Genomic DNA, 17059 nt, shown 5'->3' with positions numbered 1-17059 from the left:
TTTGGGTTTTCTCCTGACCTTGTTGGCTTTACTGTCCTAAAATTGCAATTCTGTGTTTGTAGTTTGGTTGTTTCCTTTGAAAACTCCCACAAAACAGTAGCATGGGGGTTCTATAACAATAAAAGTAAAGTACTTTGGTCCCCTTTGAAAACAACAGTTCTTGAGAAGTAACTATTTAACTTGTGTATCATGTATTATGCTGTTAAATATAAAGTGGTATTAGATGAAACTGTCATTCACAATTCTTTCAAGTCACATTCATAGTAAACCAGAGGATTTGAAAAATGACTCATTTTACCATCAATCTACTCTGTGGTAGAATGTATTATTTAGAAAAAAAGTACTGGTAAATACCTAGATTTTTCAGTTCTAAAACTCTTTCCATTAATTATAATATTGCTTGATACTCATGTTCACTGTACATAGAGCTGGACAAAGTACCAGCTTGCTTTATTATGCCTAGTCCTCCAGGTAAACATTATTATAGGCAAGATGTACAACTTCCCCTTTCCTTCAAGTCCACTGCCAGTCATCCATCCTTCTCTTCCCATTTCTTTAAAGCTTTGTCTCAGCAAGACTCCTATTCTTGTCTCAGCATGACCTCTCAATTCTCCCAGTCCATCATCCCCATCCTAGTTCCACAAACCTGGTTCCTGTGGTGTCTTTTGACCATTTCATTTATTCATTAATTCATTCTTCATTTAACTCTCTACATCAAACACCTTCTAGCACAAGGAAATAACTCATTGTGTGAAGTCCTGTGCTCAAGTTTGCAGACTACCAAAAAGAATTCCTCACCTAACTTGGTTTTCTGCTGCCATACTTCCTATGTCCTCAGTTCTAGGTGTTTCCCATCGGCTATTTTTTACAACACCAAGTAAAGGCCACAAAACAATTCTGATCAGTTCCACTAAAATTCATGCATTCTGGTCTACCTAAATTCTTAGGGCCACATGAAAGATTTCATGTGGTTTTTGCTGACCCTTTGTCCATTCTTCACAACACTATTTCTTTACTCTTTTCAAGTTTCGACCGAATTATACTCTAAGGAAGTGATTCACTTTTTATTACCAGGCAATTTTCTGACATGAATATCTGGGGCTTTCCTCTGTGTTTTACCCTTTCCCTTATCCATTTATTTCTTTCAAGAAGAAAAAGTTTTTCCTCCTTGCTAAACTAACCATCCCAATTATGCTCTTTTTTCCATCTCCTGTTTTAGCACATTTTTTCCTGCTGCCATTTGCAACTTCAACCCCCTCCCCAACAAGATTATTTTTCCACTGCCTGAAATCATGCACAAACATTTCTCTGTGCCAAAAGAGACTCCAATAACTTTCTGTGTTTTTGCCTTTCCTTTTTCAAACCCTCAAACTTAAAGGATATACTCATTTTCCTTAAAGGATATACTCTCTAGTCCTTTGACCTTTTATGACCTTCAAATATTCACTCAGAAAATATTTTGTGCTTGCCATGCACCAGGAGCATGGTAGATACTAATGGTTCATCTGAAAAAGACAAAATCCTTTTGTCAGAGAGCTTATAATTTAGGTAAGGGAAGCAAACAAGTAAAGAGAGAACTACTAGGTAGTGGTACAGTTGTAATTAGTTAAGTATAAGGTAATACAGAAGTAAGAGAAACAATGTCTAATCAAGGCTTTTACGGAGAAGGTGAGGCTTCTCAAAGGAAAAAGAGAAGGAATACAGGTGAAGAAGGGAAATGGAAGAAGTCTATACTTTTTACCACAAATAAATCTGTGGCTTCAAAATATAAAGTGCCTGTACTATAAAGTAGGTGGGTAGCAGGTCATGAAAGGCTTTATACCAAGCTAAGGAATTTTTAAACAGTGTCTTGAAGGACTCTAGTTTGAAGGAGTTTAAGAAATACAGTGGTATGCTCAGATTTTCAGTTCTGTAAAGTTCATTCTTTGTAATGTGAATTATCATGAGAGGAGCAAGACTGCAAAAAGGGGATTTGGGAGACATACAATAGTCCAGGCATGAGATGAATAATAATCACAGAAGCAGTGGGGATGATGAAGAAGGGATGGATATTTAGAAGGTAGGATTTAGATTTTAGTTTACACTTGCCCCTGAGCCCTTCCTCTTTATACAGGGCATAATCTACACACCCTCTGCAGTACCCCTAGCCCTAGTGCTTCTAATGGAACTAAACATCTGTCTCAAATTACATATTTGTGTAATTGGCTTCTCTGGGATTGAGTCTTTGGGTTTTCAGTCCCTTTGTAGCACCTAACAGAATCATACATAGCACTCTAAAAACTGCCTGTTGAGATGTTTATATAGTACTTGCTCTAGCTTTACATATGTTCATTCAGTTCTCACAACAAAACCTGGGAGATGCACAATATTGTGGTACACCTTTTTTGGGGAGTGAAAAGTGTCACTGGGAAGTTAAATTACTCTCCCAAGATTCAAACCCAGTCTGGCTCTGGAGTCCATGCTCTTAACCGGTATGCCAAACCATCTCAAAGTGTGCGAATGCAGTCCTGCCATTGGTGAATTTAAAGAAGGCATACATGTTCTAGTCCCACAAAATTAAGCCCCCCCCCCCCCCCCGTGGTACTGCTCACAAATTTGCTTTATAATGTTTTTGTTTTAATTCATTTAGAACCAATTCGAAGATACAAAACTTACCACAGTGATATCTTTAATACCTCCAGTGAAAGTCCATCTATTATATCCTCCGAGTCAGATTTCAGGCAAGGTAAGAGGTGTCTGAAACAAGCAAAATGTTTTTAATAAATTGCAGTCATGAATCTTTTTTGGTAATGTTGAAATAAAACTTGTCAAAAATTCAAAATTATAAAATTTTGCCATTTACTCATTTTAATAGTATTTATAGGAGCTTGGTAGTAGTTCCATCAAACAATAGTGCATTCATTTTCACCACACAGGGGAAATCATTTTTTTAATAAAACATAATCCAAAAAATACCATGTCATTAATGTGATTACAATTTCATGATTTATACAAATTATCATATATGTCTGCTTAATGCTTGAGTTTTAGATAAGTTTGCTTTCATATTTTTATCACTTAAGCCATTGTTATTATTATTATTATTATTATTATTTTTACCCACAACTAGTGAGAAGAAGTGAAGCTTCAAAGAGGTTTGAATCCAGCAGTGGTCTCCCTGGAGTAGATGAAACGCCAAGTCAAGGCCAGTCACAGAGACCAAGGTATGCCAGAAAAAAACAAACAAAAAAACTAGTAATAATAGATTTCCAGTAACCGGTTTTTTGTCTGGTTTTTTTTTTTTTTTTTTGCGGTGCTGGGGATCGAACCCAGGCCCTGTGCTTGCAAGGCCAGCACTCTACCGACTAAGCTGTCTCCCCAGCCCCAGTATTTTTTATTATTGTCTTCTTTTCCTTTCTTAGAATCAAGTAGGCTTTTTTTTTTTTTTTTAATTATTATCCTCTTTATTTTTGTCCATTTTCCTCTGTTCTTTTCCCTTAGGTTCCCTTCTCTGTAAGGTCTCAAGAATTCATCCAATTCTATAAAAGATAGGGCGTTGGAATCTTTTAGAATCGGGTTGGCTCTGATCAGTTACAATTTTTGATTTTTTAAGTCATCTTTATGAGTACAAAATAGTCAAAAAAGTGAAGGTGTGACATTAAAAATCGTTGAGAGGTGCTGTCACATGCCTGAAATCCCAGCTGCTCAGAAGGCTGAGGCAGGAGGATCATAAGTCCGGCACCAGCCTGGGTCAACTTACTGAAACCCTCTCTCAAAATAGAAGTAAAAAGGACTAAGGATGTAGCTCAGTGGTTGAGCACCTCTGATTTCAACCCTCAGCATTGAAAAAAAAATCTGTAAGAAGATAATGAATCTTCATTTCTAAAAGGATATACTTCTTTTGAAAGGTTGTAATAGGCTCCACCAGCAGGCTTTCAATGAGAATCAGTTGAATGAATAATGAGTAGAGTACTACTAAGTTGCCTATTATATAAAAAGTTCATTATTCACTGTCTGGCTTAAAAGAGGCTTTTTTTTTTTTTATTGTAAACAAATGGGATACATGTTAAGAGGCTATATTTTTAAAAACCTGATTTGGGCTGTTTGGAGTTTATTTTCATGCTGAAATACTTGATGAATTTCTTACAAGTTCTAGTGTTATTTGTGGTAGGCTTAAGATGGTCATATTATAGCTATGTAATAGTTTGCTTTGTTTGAACCGAAAGAAGTCAGTAGTAAACATGTTGCTATGTATCACTGTCATGTGTATGCAGAAAGAAAAGATGTTGTTAATGGTAGGCATTAATTTCAAATTTATAATATGATATTAGAGATCAAGAAATTGCTTCAGAATTTATTTACTTTTTCTTTCTTTTTTTTTTTTTTTTTTTTTTTTGGTACCGGGGATTGAGCCCAGGGGCACTTAACCACCAACATCCCCAGCCCTTTATAATTTTTATTTTTAGAGAGTGTCTTGCAGAGTTACTTAGGGTCTCACTGAGTTGCTGAATCAGGCTTTGAATTTGTGATCCACCTGTCTGTTTCCCAAGCTACTGGGATCACAGGCTTGCTCCACTATGCCTGGCCAGAATTTACTCTTAAAGTATAAAAATCCTTTTAGGCTCCAGTGCTATCAAATATAAGAAGAGAATCATTTGGAAGTTAACAAAAACTTGCCCCTTTGCCCTTTAATTCTTTGAGATAGATTCATAGCTGTAAACTAATACTAGATAAGGTAACCCTAGCCATGTTGATTAAAACAATTAATCCACAGTTTTTAGTTTGTTATTAAATTCACTACATTAAAATTATCCCTAAATTAATGTTCCAGTATTTATTAAATTTATTTCTTTTTCTATATTTTGTGTGCCTTTTTTAAAAGTTATTCTATAATAGTTCTATACAGTGGCACACACCTGTACCCCCCATGACTTGGGAGGCTGAGACAAGAGGATTGCCAGGTTGAAGGACAGGCTTAGTAAATTAGCAAGGCCCAAAGCAACTTAATGAGACCTGTCTTAAAATTAAAAAAATTTACAGGGCTTGGAATGTAGTCTGGTGATAAAGCACCCCTGAGTTCAATCCCCAGTCACCCCCCCACCCCTAGCCAAAAAAAATGTCTAATATCTTATTTTCTTTGAGGAGCGCTCTAATACGTATTTATTTATCTAAAGTAATGTTATGCTTGGATAATAGCATTTTATATTACTGTTGTGACAAACTCATTTTGATGATTTCGAACTAAGGGGTAAGAAACAAAGATCTGTACTTGATATCTTGATATTCCACTTTTCTTCCACCCTACTCCCCCCACCCTTTATTTTTGGGTCACGCTGGTCCTCATGCATGCTAGGCAAGTGCTCTACCACTGACCTACATCCCCAGCCCTTTTATTTTGAGACAGGGCCTCACTAAGTTGCCCAGGTTAACTTTGAACCTGGGATTCTCCTGCCTCATTCTCCTGAGAGGCTGTATTTAAGGTATTTAAGGTGTGTGCCACCATGCCCAATGGATAGCACATATTTTCTTAATGTAACAAAAGCATTTGGGGATGAACAGACATAAAAAGTCAAACTGAACTGCACTAAGCTCAGTGTTGAGCAAGAATCTTTTTTAGAATTTACTCTTTTCTATTTCTGACTTGGAGAAAACTTATAAATAGTGGTTATGCCCTTTTTAGCTTGATTGAAAGAAAGAGTAGAGATTAAAACTGGAAAAATTATTGAGATCATGTGTTAATGATTTGTTTTTCATTTGTTAAAGAGATATTTCTTCAAAACAAAATTAAATCATTTTGTGAATATTTTATTTTTCTTAAGAATCTCAGGGCTGGGGATATGGCTCAGTTGGTAGAGTGCCTGCCTTGCAAGCACAAGGCCCTGGGTTCAATCCCCAGCACCAAAAAAAAAAAAAAAAGAATCTCAGAAGTGTCAAGATTATGAAAGAATCTTAGTTTTGACTATTTCCAGATTTTATTTAAGAAAACCTTAACATTAAGTCTATCTTAGCTTGCCAGATTCATGTTTTAGAGAGGCTCTCTTTTGTTTCATGACTCATGGAGGAGAACCATGTGGTGTTCATAGCATCTGAGTTAGATTGAGCTCCAGGTAAAAGAAAACTAGTTATAAGACAAGTGTATTGGTGTATGTGTGTGCGTGTGTGTGTGTGTGTGTGTGTGGTCTCATGTCATTTGCCAAACTCTATTTCTTTTAACTAATTTTGTCCTTTTCCTGCCCACAAAAGTACACATTAACTAAAATACTGTCTAAATTCCCTATACAAGTGCACAATTTCCTGAATGTGTACAAAGGGTTCTGATAAATATCCTCAACATGCCGGTACACAAGCTGGAGCTCCTGTTTTGTTCTTGAGGTCACATATCTGTAAGATCTACAAACAGTACAGTATTTATACATGTTGCATGTGAACTCTTTTTAAAAAATTCCATTCCCTTTAGCTAGAAAGAAATGGCAAAACAGATTCAGACAGTGTTACTGGCTTCTATCACAGGGATGGGGGGGGGATTAGCAGGAAATTATGAGTCAGATGCAGCAGATGAGAATTTTTGGATTCCAAGCTATCAAAAGTGCCTTTCAGTGACCCAAAAAGTTATTTAAAGCTGTTTCTGAAGAGCATCTCTAAGCCTTTTTATGTGTTAACTTTTGAAGTACAATTCATAAGTAGAACATTCCCACTGCTTCTGTGCCTATCTTCTTGTTGTGGTGACTTTTCTTCTGATTTCAAATAACCTACTTATTCATTCTTCACCAAAACGGATTTTCTGGATTTTTTGGATTATTTGTTTTTTGGTTTTTGTTTTTTGTATCTCAAACATTTCAGTCCTTATGAACACTTCTATCAGATATTATGTTGGAAGAGATAAAATGATAATCATTTTTTTCTAACTGTGAGTCTTTCTGGTGTAAAATAATTTGATTGAAAGAAGTCAATATATTTTATGTAAATACCAAGTTTGAGTCCAAATATATGAATTCAAGTTTTTATTATTTTTGACCCCCAAGTGGGGGTGAACCATAAGATTATACTCATTCACTCAGCAATAATTATCCAGTACTCATCACACACTAGATGCTTTTAGGTACTGAAGACAGAGTTGTGAACAACACAGAAAAATTCCCTCAGATAGATGTTCCAGAGATGAGAGATAGCCAATAAACCATAAAAATCAAGTAAGTAATGCACCATAATTTAGTGATAGTACTTTGAAGAAACATAAAGTAGACTAATGGAATAGGGAATATAGGAATGTGATACTTGAATTCTATTTTACAAAAATGGTATGGTCAGAGAATGTTTCTCTCGAGGAGTGACTGATTAGAAAACTGAAGTACAGAAGTGATCCATGCAGATACTAGCAGGAAGAATGTTCAAGACAAAAGGAACAGGAAGTACAGGGGCTCTAAGATACGGGATGTGTACCACATGTTAAAAGAATAGCAAAAAAAGCAGTGTGGGTACAACAGAATGCATGAAGGACATTATAACCAAGGTCAGGGGTAACCAAGTAGTCAGGACCCAAATCAGATCAGACTGTGGACACTAAGTTGAGTACTTATGTTTCAAGTGTAACAGGAAGTTATTGGGTGATTAAAAACATGCAGGGCCGTGGTCTAATTTACATTATAACGTGATTACTCTGTAGAACAGACTGTAGGAGTAAAAGACCTGTCCAGAGACAGTTAAACTGTTTGAGATGGGTACAGTGCAGATGTGGTTGTTAGTGAAAAGTCAGATATGGATATCTTCCAGGTTCTGACTTCAGGAGTGCTGCTCAATTAGATTTGGAATTTATAAGAAGAAACATGAATGGTGCCAAGTTACAGTCCAAGCAATTAGTGAATGATTGAGAAGTGGATAAATATGGGGGAAATGTATCAAGAACTTGGTTTTAGAAATGTTAGGCTTAAGGTGCATATTAACATCCAAGTAGAACACGCTTGCTGATTTTCATTTCAAATAAAAGTGAGGAAAAGACATCAATTGAGAGAGGAAGAAGAGGATATGGAGCTTTGAAAAAAGAGATGAAACAAGATATAACATAGTTCTTTAAGAAAATGAGTCACCAGAGTGTCATCAGGGCACAGGATATCAGCTTGGTTCTACAGTTAAACGAGTATTGAGGTTGTATGCAAATCAGTGATTTTTAACATTGAACCTTAGAATTCAGGCAACATAAGAGCAAGAGAAAAGTAATAGCCAGAAAGAGAGTGGTATAATTAGTAAATTAAAATTATTGACAGTCATGAATATATGAAGGAGGTTATTAGATGAAATGTACTAGAAAAATAAGCTTATATAGTATATGGGAGATAAGAAATAGGAAATTTTGGAGGTAGCTTGGTTATTGTTAATAGCCAGCATGACCACAGGTGTAGATTGCCAACTGAGAGAGGGAAGAGGCCAAAATGTTGGAAGACTTTTAAATCTATATATCACCACCAAGAATAATGATAGGGGTAGTGATTCAGAAAAAGACTGAGTCAGGCACTTAACTCTGATTAATAAAGAGGGATAGCCAATAACACAATTAATATCTTGATACAGCAGAGTAGAAGCTGTTATGATTTCACAGTATGCACCTGAGGGGAGCTAGGGTTAATGGAGGAAGAGTCAACAAAAGTATGAAAGCTAAAATAAGAATTCAGGAGAATCTCTTTCCACTTCCAAGTCTTGATTATATAGGCCTGTAAGAATTAAATGGGGGAACTACAGGGGAAGCAGTCTTCAGAGTATGCTGGAATGTTAAGAGAAGAGGTGGAAGATATAGATCTACCCAAAAAAAGAGCAGTATAGCAATGCATAAAAGTACAACTGAGTGTTACTGTCTGCTATAATCTGTTTCTACCCACAGAACATTTCTGACAACAAGTATGTGGGGATTTTCTTCACATCAACTACGAGTTCTCCAACTCTCCAAACACTAGCGGAGTGTCCTACCGTTTAATTCAACCTCAACACTAAGTCCTTGGTGTTAGCATAAGATCCCACAAGTTAAAGGCTCAGCTCACAGCCCCACTTCAGATGACAGGTGCAAGTCTTGGGCTTCCTGTACTTCTGACTGACCAACTGTAAATATGGGTTTCCCATAGCCACCTCCTCAGGTTTGATATTTTGCTGGAATGACTAAGGGACTTTTTGGAGATTTCATTAAATAGGCATGACTGATTATTAACTCAGTCTCCAGGTTGTCTGCTTTCCAAAGAGGCTGGTGGGGAATGTGACTGAAAGTTCTAGGTTTCTGATTGAGACTTGCTCTTTCTGGAGACCAATCCCTAACTGAAGCTAAGGTCCTACTGAGAATTTTTTCATTAGAACAATGCTTCATCACCTCGGAAATTCCAAGGGATTTAAGAACTCTGTGTTAGAAACCAAAGACAATCCTATCACCCAGGAAATTATGAGGATTTTAGAAGGTATGTAACAAGAACCAGGGTCAAAGACCAAATATTAGAACAAAAGATTCTTTGATAACCCCAAATGCTTAAGAAATTACAAAGGATTTAGGAGCACTTTGTCAGGAAGCAGACTCTTTTTCTGTGTACACACACATATACATACACACACACAAAACTACACATGTTATGTTACACTATGTAGTGCAGAGACTCTTCCAAGATGAAAACAATAAAATTCTTTTAAATTCTTGATATCTTACTTAACATGAAGGTTTTTTTTTTTATTAACCTTAAAACAATTGTTTTCTTCCTAAGCATTACTTTTATTTTCTTCTCTCTTCTGTATAGCAGACAATATGAAACACCCCTTGAAGGCAACTTAATTAATCAAGAGATCATGTTAAAACGGCAAGAAGAAGAAATGATGCAGCTGCAAGCCAGAATGGCCCTTAGACAGTCTCGATTGAGCCTGTATCCAGGAGACACAATCAAAGCTTCCATGCTAGACATCACCAGGGATCCATTAAGAGAAATTGCCTTAGAAACAGCCATGACCCAGAGAAAACTGAGGGTATGTTGATTCTCAGGTTATTGCATCTAAACTTGCTCTTGGGGAACTGTTAGGGAAATACTTCAAAAATTGCTATATGATATATCCCATGCTTTTATAATTATATCAAAATGGATTCCACTGTCATGTATAAATACAAAAAATAAAAATTGCAATAGGTAACCTAAAGTTGCCTATGAATGAAATTAAACTTTCATTAGTTTCCATTGGGATTACTAATTTTGGCAATATTTCAGTTTTGATCAAAAGATAAAACCACATTAACTTGCAAGCATTCATATCCTCACATTAAATTCAAAGGAAGGAGGAAACAAGTCTGCATCTACTATCTCATTGGGGGGATTTTTTAAAGGTGTGTATTCTTCAATTTGGGATATTTTTCTTTAAACATATGCCCTTAAATATATTTTTATAAACATGAGCTCAAAATGAACATCATCTTCTTTTCTCATATAAGATATTTTGGACATTTTGTAACTTCAATAATATTGTTAGTGCTGTAAAGTACTCCATCCCGTGTCTTTACTGGATGTTATAATTTCTCAAGTACATTTTCAATTGTTGGACATTTTGTTTCTAACTTGTCATTGCTGTGTTTAAAATCCATCTAGCTAAATCTTTATAGATAACTTCCTGCAAGTAGAATAGCCAAGTCAAAGACAGACATCTTTTAAAATATTTGATATATATTATCATTTCTCTTCAAAATTCTTGTACCAATTTATGCTTCTTACCATCATTCCTCTTTCACCATATTCTTATCTATTCAATTTTATTATTCTATCAGCCACCAATTTGATGAGTAAGGTAGTATCTCATTCATGTTATTTTTAAAATAATTTTTTAAAACCAAATTAAATATTAATAAAAGTAAGATGATATAATTAATAATGATTTTTTTTTCTGTTCTTAGTTCTGTACTAAAAAAGTCTGTTACTGTATTCTGTTTTTTGGTTTTTGGTTTTCTTTTTTGTTGGTGTTATTGATTGCTTCATAAATTTGTCTTTTTTTCCCCAAAGAATTATCTTAAAAGCACATTTAAGTGGATAGAATTCAGATTTCCTGTATAGTATTCTAAGGAGTAAAAATAATATTGGGTGGTGAAAATCACTTTGAATTACAGATTAGAAAACTTGAAATATATTCTTTATGATGCTGTTATAAAACTTTATGTAAAAAGTCAAACTTTTTTGTGCCTCATTGTTCTAATTTTTTAGTTTTTTTTTTTTTTTCTTCCCCCTTCAGTTCTGAGAATTGAACCCAGAGCCTTGCACATACTAGGCAGAGACTCTACCACTGAACCACGTCCCCAGATCCAGTCCTAATTTTTTTTTAATGTGGAATTGAGTTGTAATTAAGACATCTTATTTTAAAGTTTTTAGGTTCCAATAAGAAATAACTGAATTTAAGCTGAAAGGAAGAAACCCAATAAGGCTTTATTAATTTATCATATAAGCAATATCCATAATTAGGTTAAAGTAGGACACCATATAAAATAGTGTGTGCTTCCAATCTGATAATTTAGTCAGCAGCTTAAAAGACACACAATGTACATAACTTTCCTAAACCATGGTTTTAGAGAGCTAATTTAGAAAGTTGGTTCATTAACAACTCAGAAACTATAAATCCTGTCTTTACAGTATGCCGCTATTATGTATTATTGAAAAATCTATTTTCTTTTAAGGTGATCAATTTCTCATTATTTTGAAAGCAAATGTATCTTCATGAGGGGCACACTATATCAAGGATTAGATAATTTGAACTACTGGTTATTAAAGAACCACATAGTGTTTTTACTCTGAAAAAAGCATAGGTTATATTTTTTTGAGACTGAAAAGGAATACAGCATGTGGAACAAAAATTTTGCAGTTGAATTAGTATTCTCTCCCAAAACATACATTTAATTTTTTTTTCTATTCACCTTTTGGTGCAGAAACATTGTAACTAGCTTACACCTTATTGCCCTAGTTGATCTTTAATAGAGTCTGTGTTTCCCGTGGCATACCATTTTCATTTGTTCTACTGTACTTCTTTTCTTTAAAAGGTATACTAATGTTTCATGACTATTGGTGATCCCTTAATGTTAAACTTTTACTTAAATGGTATCTGTCATATGTTCCACACTGTTAATTGGAGAGAATTCCCATACCAAGCAACCAAATGAGCTGTAAAACAAAATGCAAAGAAGCCAAGACAAACAAAACTCCAGTACCTCTATTAGTTCAAACAGATGCATGTATGCACCCATGCACCTCCTATATTCAACCTCTAGGCCCTACTTTCCTTTGCCTTTTGCCCTTTGGGACATAATCTTTCAGACTAGTTTCAATTCTGCTTCCACCTGGAGTTTAACTTCTTTTAAGTTATCTCCTAAACCAGTGTTCCCCTGTTGGCTAAAGTCCTGGCTGTATAAGAGGAGAGAGGGAACAGTAGATTGAGGAAGTTCAGAGTGTAGGCTCTACTTTCCCCTTCCTTTGAGCCCCCCATTTCCTCAGATATTTTCTTGTTGGGGGCATCTATGAGGGTCAGAGACAATGCGATCTCCATATTGTCCCTGTCACTATTTAAAACAAACAAGTGCAGCATTGCAAGGTTCCAACAACATGATGAAGACAGTAAAAACTATATTTTGTAGTCACAAATTAAATGTCCATTAACTGTGACACATTGTATATAGGTTGAATATCATTCTCTAAAACAATTCTCTCACTTCATACACTAACAATTATTAAACTAAATCTTTATATGAGCTTGATAACTTTGTATTGCTCCAATAAATCAGTATTACTTATTTTACTTTTTATTTATTTATTTATTTATTTATTATTTATTTTGGCATGGGGGATCAAACTGAGTACTTTAAGCATGATAAGGATGTACTACCTACCACTGTACACTCCCAGCCCAAGATCACCTTTTTTTTTTTTTAAAGACTTTCTGAAGGCCAAATAATAAAAACTAATAAAAGACGGTAAAAATCTCAGCATTTTATGACATCCCTGGTAGAAAACAAACATGAGGGAAAACTGATATTGGAACTTTGTGTAAGGAGGCCTACCTCATTCCTGTATTTGGCAAATTCCAGCATACTTCCAGTACACTTCTTCACTGAAAGTTTCTGCATTTGTTTTATACCACCTAGTTCTGATGCAGTGTCTTTATATGTAATTTATTATTGTTAATTTTTTTTTCAAGGAAAGAGCTAGAATAAATGCTAAAAATTATTGATTGTACTTATGTGATTTGCAGAACTTCTTTGGCCCTGAGTTTGTGAAAATGACGATTGAACCATTTATATCTTTGGATTTGCCACGGTCTATCCTTGTAAGTAATAAAACCAATTCCAGTCACTCTTAGGAAATAATTTGGGTAATTTTGTTTGTAAGAACTGGCTTAAATGCTTATATATTTACTTTAATAAATGCCATTTATTTTTCTCAATTATAGACCAAGAAAGGGAAGAATGAGGATAACCGGAGAAAAGTAAACATAATGCTTCTGAATGGACAGAGATTGGAACTGACCTGTGATACCAAAACTATATGTAAAGATGTGTTTGATATGGTTGTAGCCCATATTGGCTTAGTGGAGCATCATTTGTTTGCTTTAGCTACCCTCAAAGGTACCAATATATTTTAAATCCACAACACAGAATGGAAACTTGGCAACAGGCTGACTTCCTATACCTATAAGGCCTCACTTCATTTTGGAAATACTAACTTAATAAACAAGTCAGCACTAAGAAGTAGAAGTACTATCATTGTATAAATGTAGTTTTGTTTTTTGTTTTTTGGTTTTGTGTTTTGAAACAGGGTCTTGCTACAGTTGCTCAGTCTCTTCTCACACGGCGGGGCTCACACAGTCCTACTACTTCAGCCTCCCTAGTAGCTGGGGCTGTAGACATGCACCACCACACTCACTAAAAATAAAATAAAATGTAAAATTTTAGCTGTTACATTTTAGGACCATTACATATGTTAATTGCATATATTTGTTTATGTGTCTGTGTGTGTATGTGTTGGGAGGGTTTAAACATTCTTTACAAATGATATTATTGACTAATCCTTTTAGTTAGAGTCAATAATAGTTAAATGACGACATTAAAATATAAAAATAAACTGTTGATTTTCATTCCTACTAGGTTTCAGATGATAGCTCAGTAATAATAGTATTTGTTGAAGTAGTGCCATGTGTTACTTGCTTTACCAAGTGTTCTATATTCATTTTGTCATTTGATCCTTACAACATTGCCATAAAGCAGGAACTGGCATTCTCCTTACCTATGGACAAGAAAATTGATGTCCAGAGAGCTAAAATAATGTTTTCAATATTACACAAGTAGTAAAAAGTGTGACCAACAGTTGAATCCAGGTGTTTTTGTCTTTAGAAGCCACTATTAAAAAAAAAATTGAATTGTACTGCCAGGTACAGTGATGCATGCCCGTAATCCCAGCAATTTAGAGGCTGAGGCTGGAGGATCACAAGTTCAAGACTACCTTCAACAACTTAGTGAGACCCTGTTTCAAAATAAAATATAAGAAGGTCTGGGAAAGTAGCTTTGTGGCAAAGTGCCCCTGGGTTCAACCCCAGCAACAAAACAAAACAAAACAAGAACCATATTGCCTCTACCCATGGAGTACCTTAGAGCTCCCTGCCATACTTCATAATTGTCTTGTTTTATTCTTGTCTGATACTATTTTGTGCAAGTCAGACTGAAAAACGAAGAAATCAAAGAGAAACTTCTCATTTTATCTGAATGTTTTTCTCATTCTGTTTTAGATAATGAGTATTTCTTTGTTGATTCTGATTTAAAATTAACCAAAGTGGCCCCAGAAGGATGGAAAGAAGAACCAAAGAAAAAGAGCAAAGCCACTGTTAATTTCACTTTGTTTTTCCGAATCAAATTTTTCATGGATGATGTTAGTCTAATACAGTGAGTACACAAGAATTTCTCATTTGCTCCTTTTGGCCCCTATTGTTTTGACTCTTTAGCTTACTGATACTAAATTGATTCTGATCATTGATCATTTCTTCTTTGTTGTAAAAGAAACAGCACAGGTTCCCTCCTTTTCATGATTTTGTTTCTACAATTTCAGTTACCCATGGTGAACCATGATCAGAAAATCTTAAATGAAATCCAGAAATAAACAGTTGAAACATTTTAATTTGTACTGCCTTCCAAGTAGCATAATGGAGACTGGTACCAACTTGCTTTGCCCTGCACAGGGTGTGAATCATCCTCTGTTTTAGTCCATCCACCCCATATGTACTACCTGCCTGTTAGTAATGTAGTGACTACTTTGGTGATCAGATCAGTTGTTGTGGCATCACAGTACTTGTGTTCAGGTAACCTTTATTTAATAGTGGCCCCGAAGCATAAGAACAGGGATACTGGCAATTTGGACTTGCCAAAGGGAAGAGGTACAGTACTTCCTTTAAGTAAAAGGTGAAAGTTCTCAATAAGGAAAGGAAAAAAATCATATGCTGATGTTGCTGATATCTACGGTAAGTTATCTTTAATCAGCCTCTTCAACAAATGGTGCTGGGAAAACTGGAAATCCATATGCAGCAGAATGAAACTAAACCCCTATCTCTCACCCTGCACAAAAATCAACTCAAAATGGATCAAGTACCTTAGAATCAGACCAGAGACCCTACATCTTATAGAAGAAAAAGTAGGTCCAAATCTTCAACACATGGGCTTAGGATCAGACTTCTTAACAGGACTCCCATAGCACAAGAAATAAAAGCAAGAATCAGTAACTGGGACAGATTCACACTAAAATGCTTTCTCTCAGCAAAGGAAACTGAGCCTAGTTTATAAACTTCATCATAGCTATGTATATTTAAGAAAAAACAGCATATGTAAGGTCAGTGTTATACATGGTTTCAGGCATCCACTTGGGTCTTAGAACATACCCACCACAGATAAAGGAGTCTTCATTATTTCCTTCATCATGATTTATTTACTTCTTGTACCTTTTAAAAGCTTAATAGGAGACTTAATAATAAACTATCTGAGAAACTGACTTTCTATGTCTATAATAAAAAATTACCCCAAGATTCAAGATCAAATGCCAAGATGTTTCTGTTTATTTTCTTTAGGCATACTCTAACCTGTCATCAGTATTACCTTCAGCTGCGAAGAGATATTTTGGAGGAGAGGATGCACTGTGATGATGAGACTTCTTTATTGCTGGCATCCTTGGCTCTCCAGGCTGAGTATGGGGATTACCAACCAGAGGTAGGATTTATTTTTTTCCCCAAAACCTCTTTTGGTGTTCTTATTCTTAGTGTTATTAAGGACTAAGCCCCATTGAAATGTTTGATGTTTGGATCCAAAGACTTACAGGCTAGTTTGGTGCCTAATTCCCCATATACAGTAACTATGTACAATTGTGCAAATGGTATTTATTTTTCTGTTTAAAATTGTTCTGCCTTGGAGTTCAGGGATATCTAGCACTTAGTCCTCCTTTTCCCAAGTTCTAACTAATAGAGACTAAACATAGGAGTTATTATTCAAATATGGATTAAAGGGATCTTCTATCTTCAACATGGATTCACCCAATGGTGGTCTGGGACAAAGCCTGATATTCCTAAATGTGAACTATATAAAAGACTGTGTCACCAGATTAATATACTTCACAGCATTAATTAACTGTAGTGGCATGAGGCCCTTGAATGTCACTCTCCTGAAGTTTGCCAATGAATTCATTTAGTCTCCCTCACTGAATAGAAAAGAAATACTGATGCACTTTCTCTAAAACTCATTCCTCGGAGAGACAATTAGAAATAGAAATATTTCATGTCTTAGCCAAGGCAAGAGCTTTAAGAGAAGAGGAAGAGGGTTCACTCCAATGAAAAGCAAATAGAACCACTTAACAAAACCAATCTCCTTTCTAGGTTCATGGTGTGTCTTACTTTAGACTGGAACATTATTTGCCTGCCAGAGTGATGGAGAAACTTGATTTATCCTATATTAAAGAAGAGTTACCCAAACTGCATAATACCTATGTGGGAGCTTCTGAAAAAGAGACAGAGTTAGAATTTTTAAAGGTAAGCGTGCAAGACTACAAATGATAAATACTGCAAC

The 17059-nt window shown here is 35.3% G+C and overlaps 1 protein-coding gene across 13 annotated transcripts in view; it reads left to right on the top strand.

Moving 5' to 3' along the window:
- PTPN13 (protein tyrosine phosphatase non-receptor type 13) overlaps positions 1 to 17059 on the top strand; it is a 190800-nt gene that overhangs the window by 102934 nt on the left and 70807 nt on the right. For 9 of the 13 annotated variants that reach the window (XM_079153164.1, XM_079153153.1, XM_079153160.1 and 6 more), the window contains 8 exons: positions 2630 to 2725; positions 3110 to 3203; positions 9744 to 9966; positions 13216 to 13290; positions 13414 to 13588; positions 14746 to 14899; positions 16072 to 16210; positions 16870 to 17022. In XM_079153164.1, the coding sequence (XP_079009290.1) occupies positions 2630 to 2725; positions 3110 to 3203; positions 9744 to 9966; positions 13216 to 13290; positions 13414 to 13588; positions 14746 to 14899; positions 16072 to 16210; positions 16870 to 17022 (1109 nt within the window). Of the gene's footprint in view, positions 1 to 2629; positions 2726 to 3109; positions 3204 to 6866; positions 9414 to 9743; positions 9967 to 13215; positions 13291 to 13413; positions 13589 to 14745; positions 14900 to 16071; positions 16211 to 16869; positions 17023 to 17059 lie in introns of those variants that run through there. The other 4 variants (XM_079153157.1, XM_079153162.1, XM_079153161.1 and 1 more) reach the window with 4 other exon arrangements.

Source organism: Sciurus vulgaris (genome assembly GCF_902686455.1).
Source record: "Sciurus vulgaris genome assembly, chromosome: 9".
Classification (NCBI taxonomy): Eukaryota; Metazoa; Chordata; class Mammalia; order Rodentia; family Sciuridae; genus Sciurus; species Sciurus vulgaris.
Note: the sequence above shows the minus strand (reverse complement) of the source record. Positions and strands in the feature narration are given on the sequence as shown.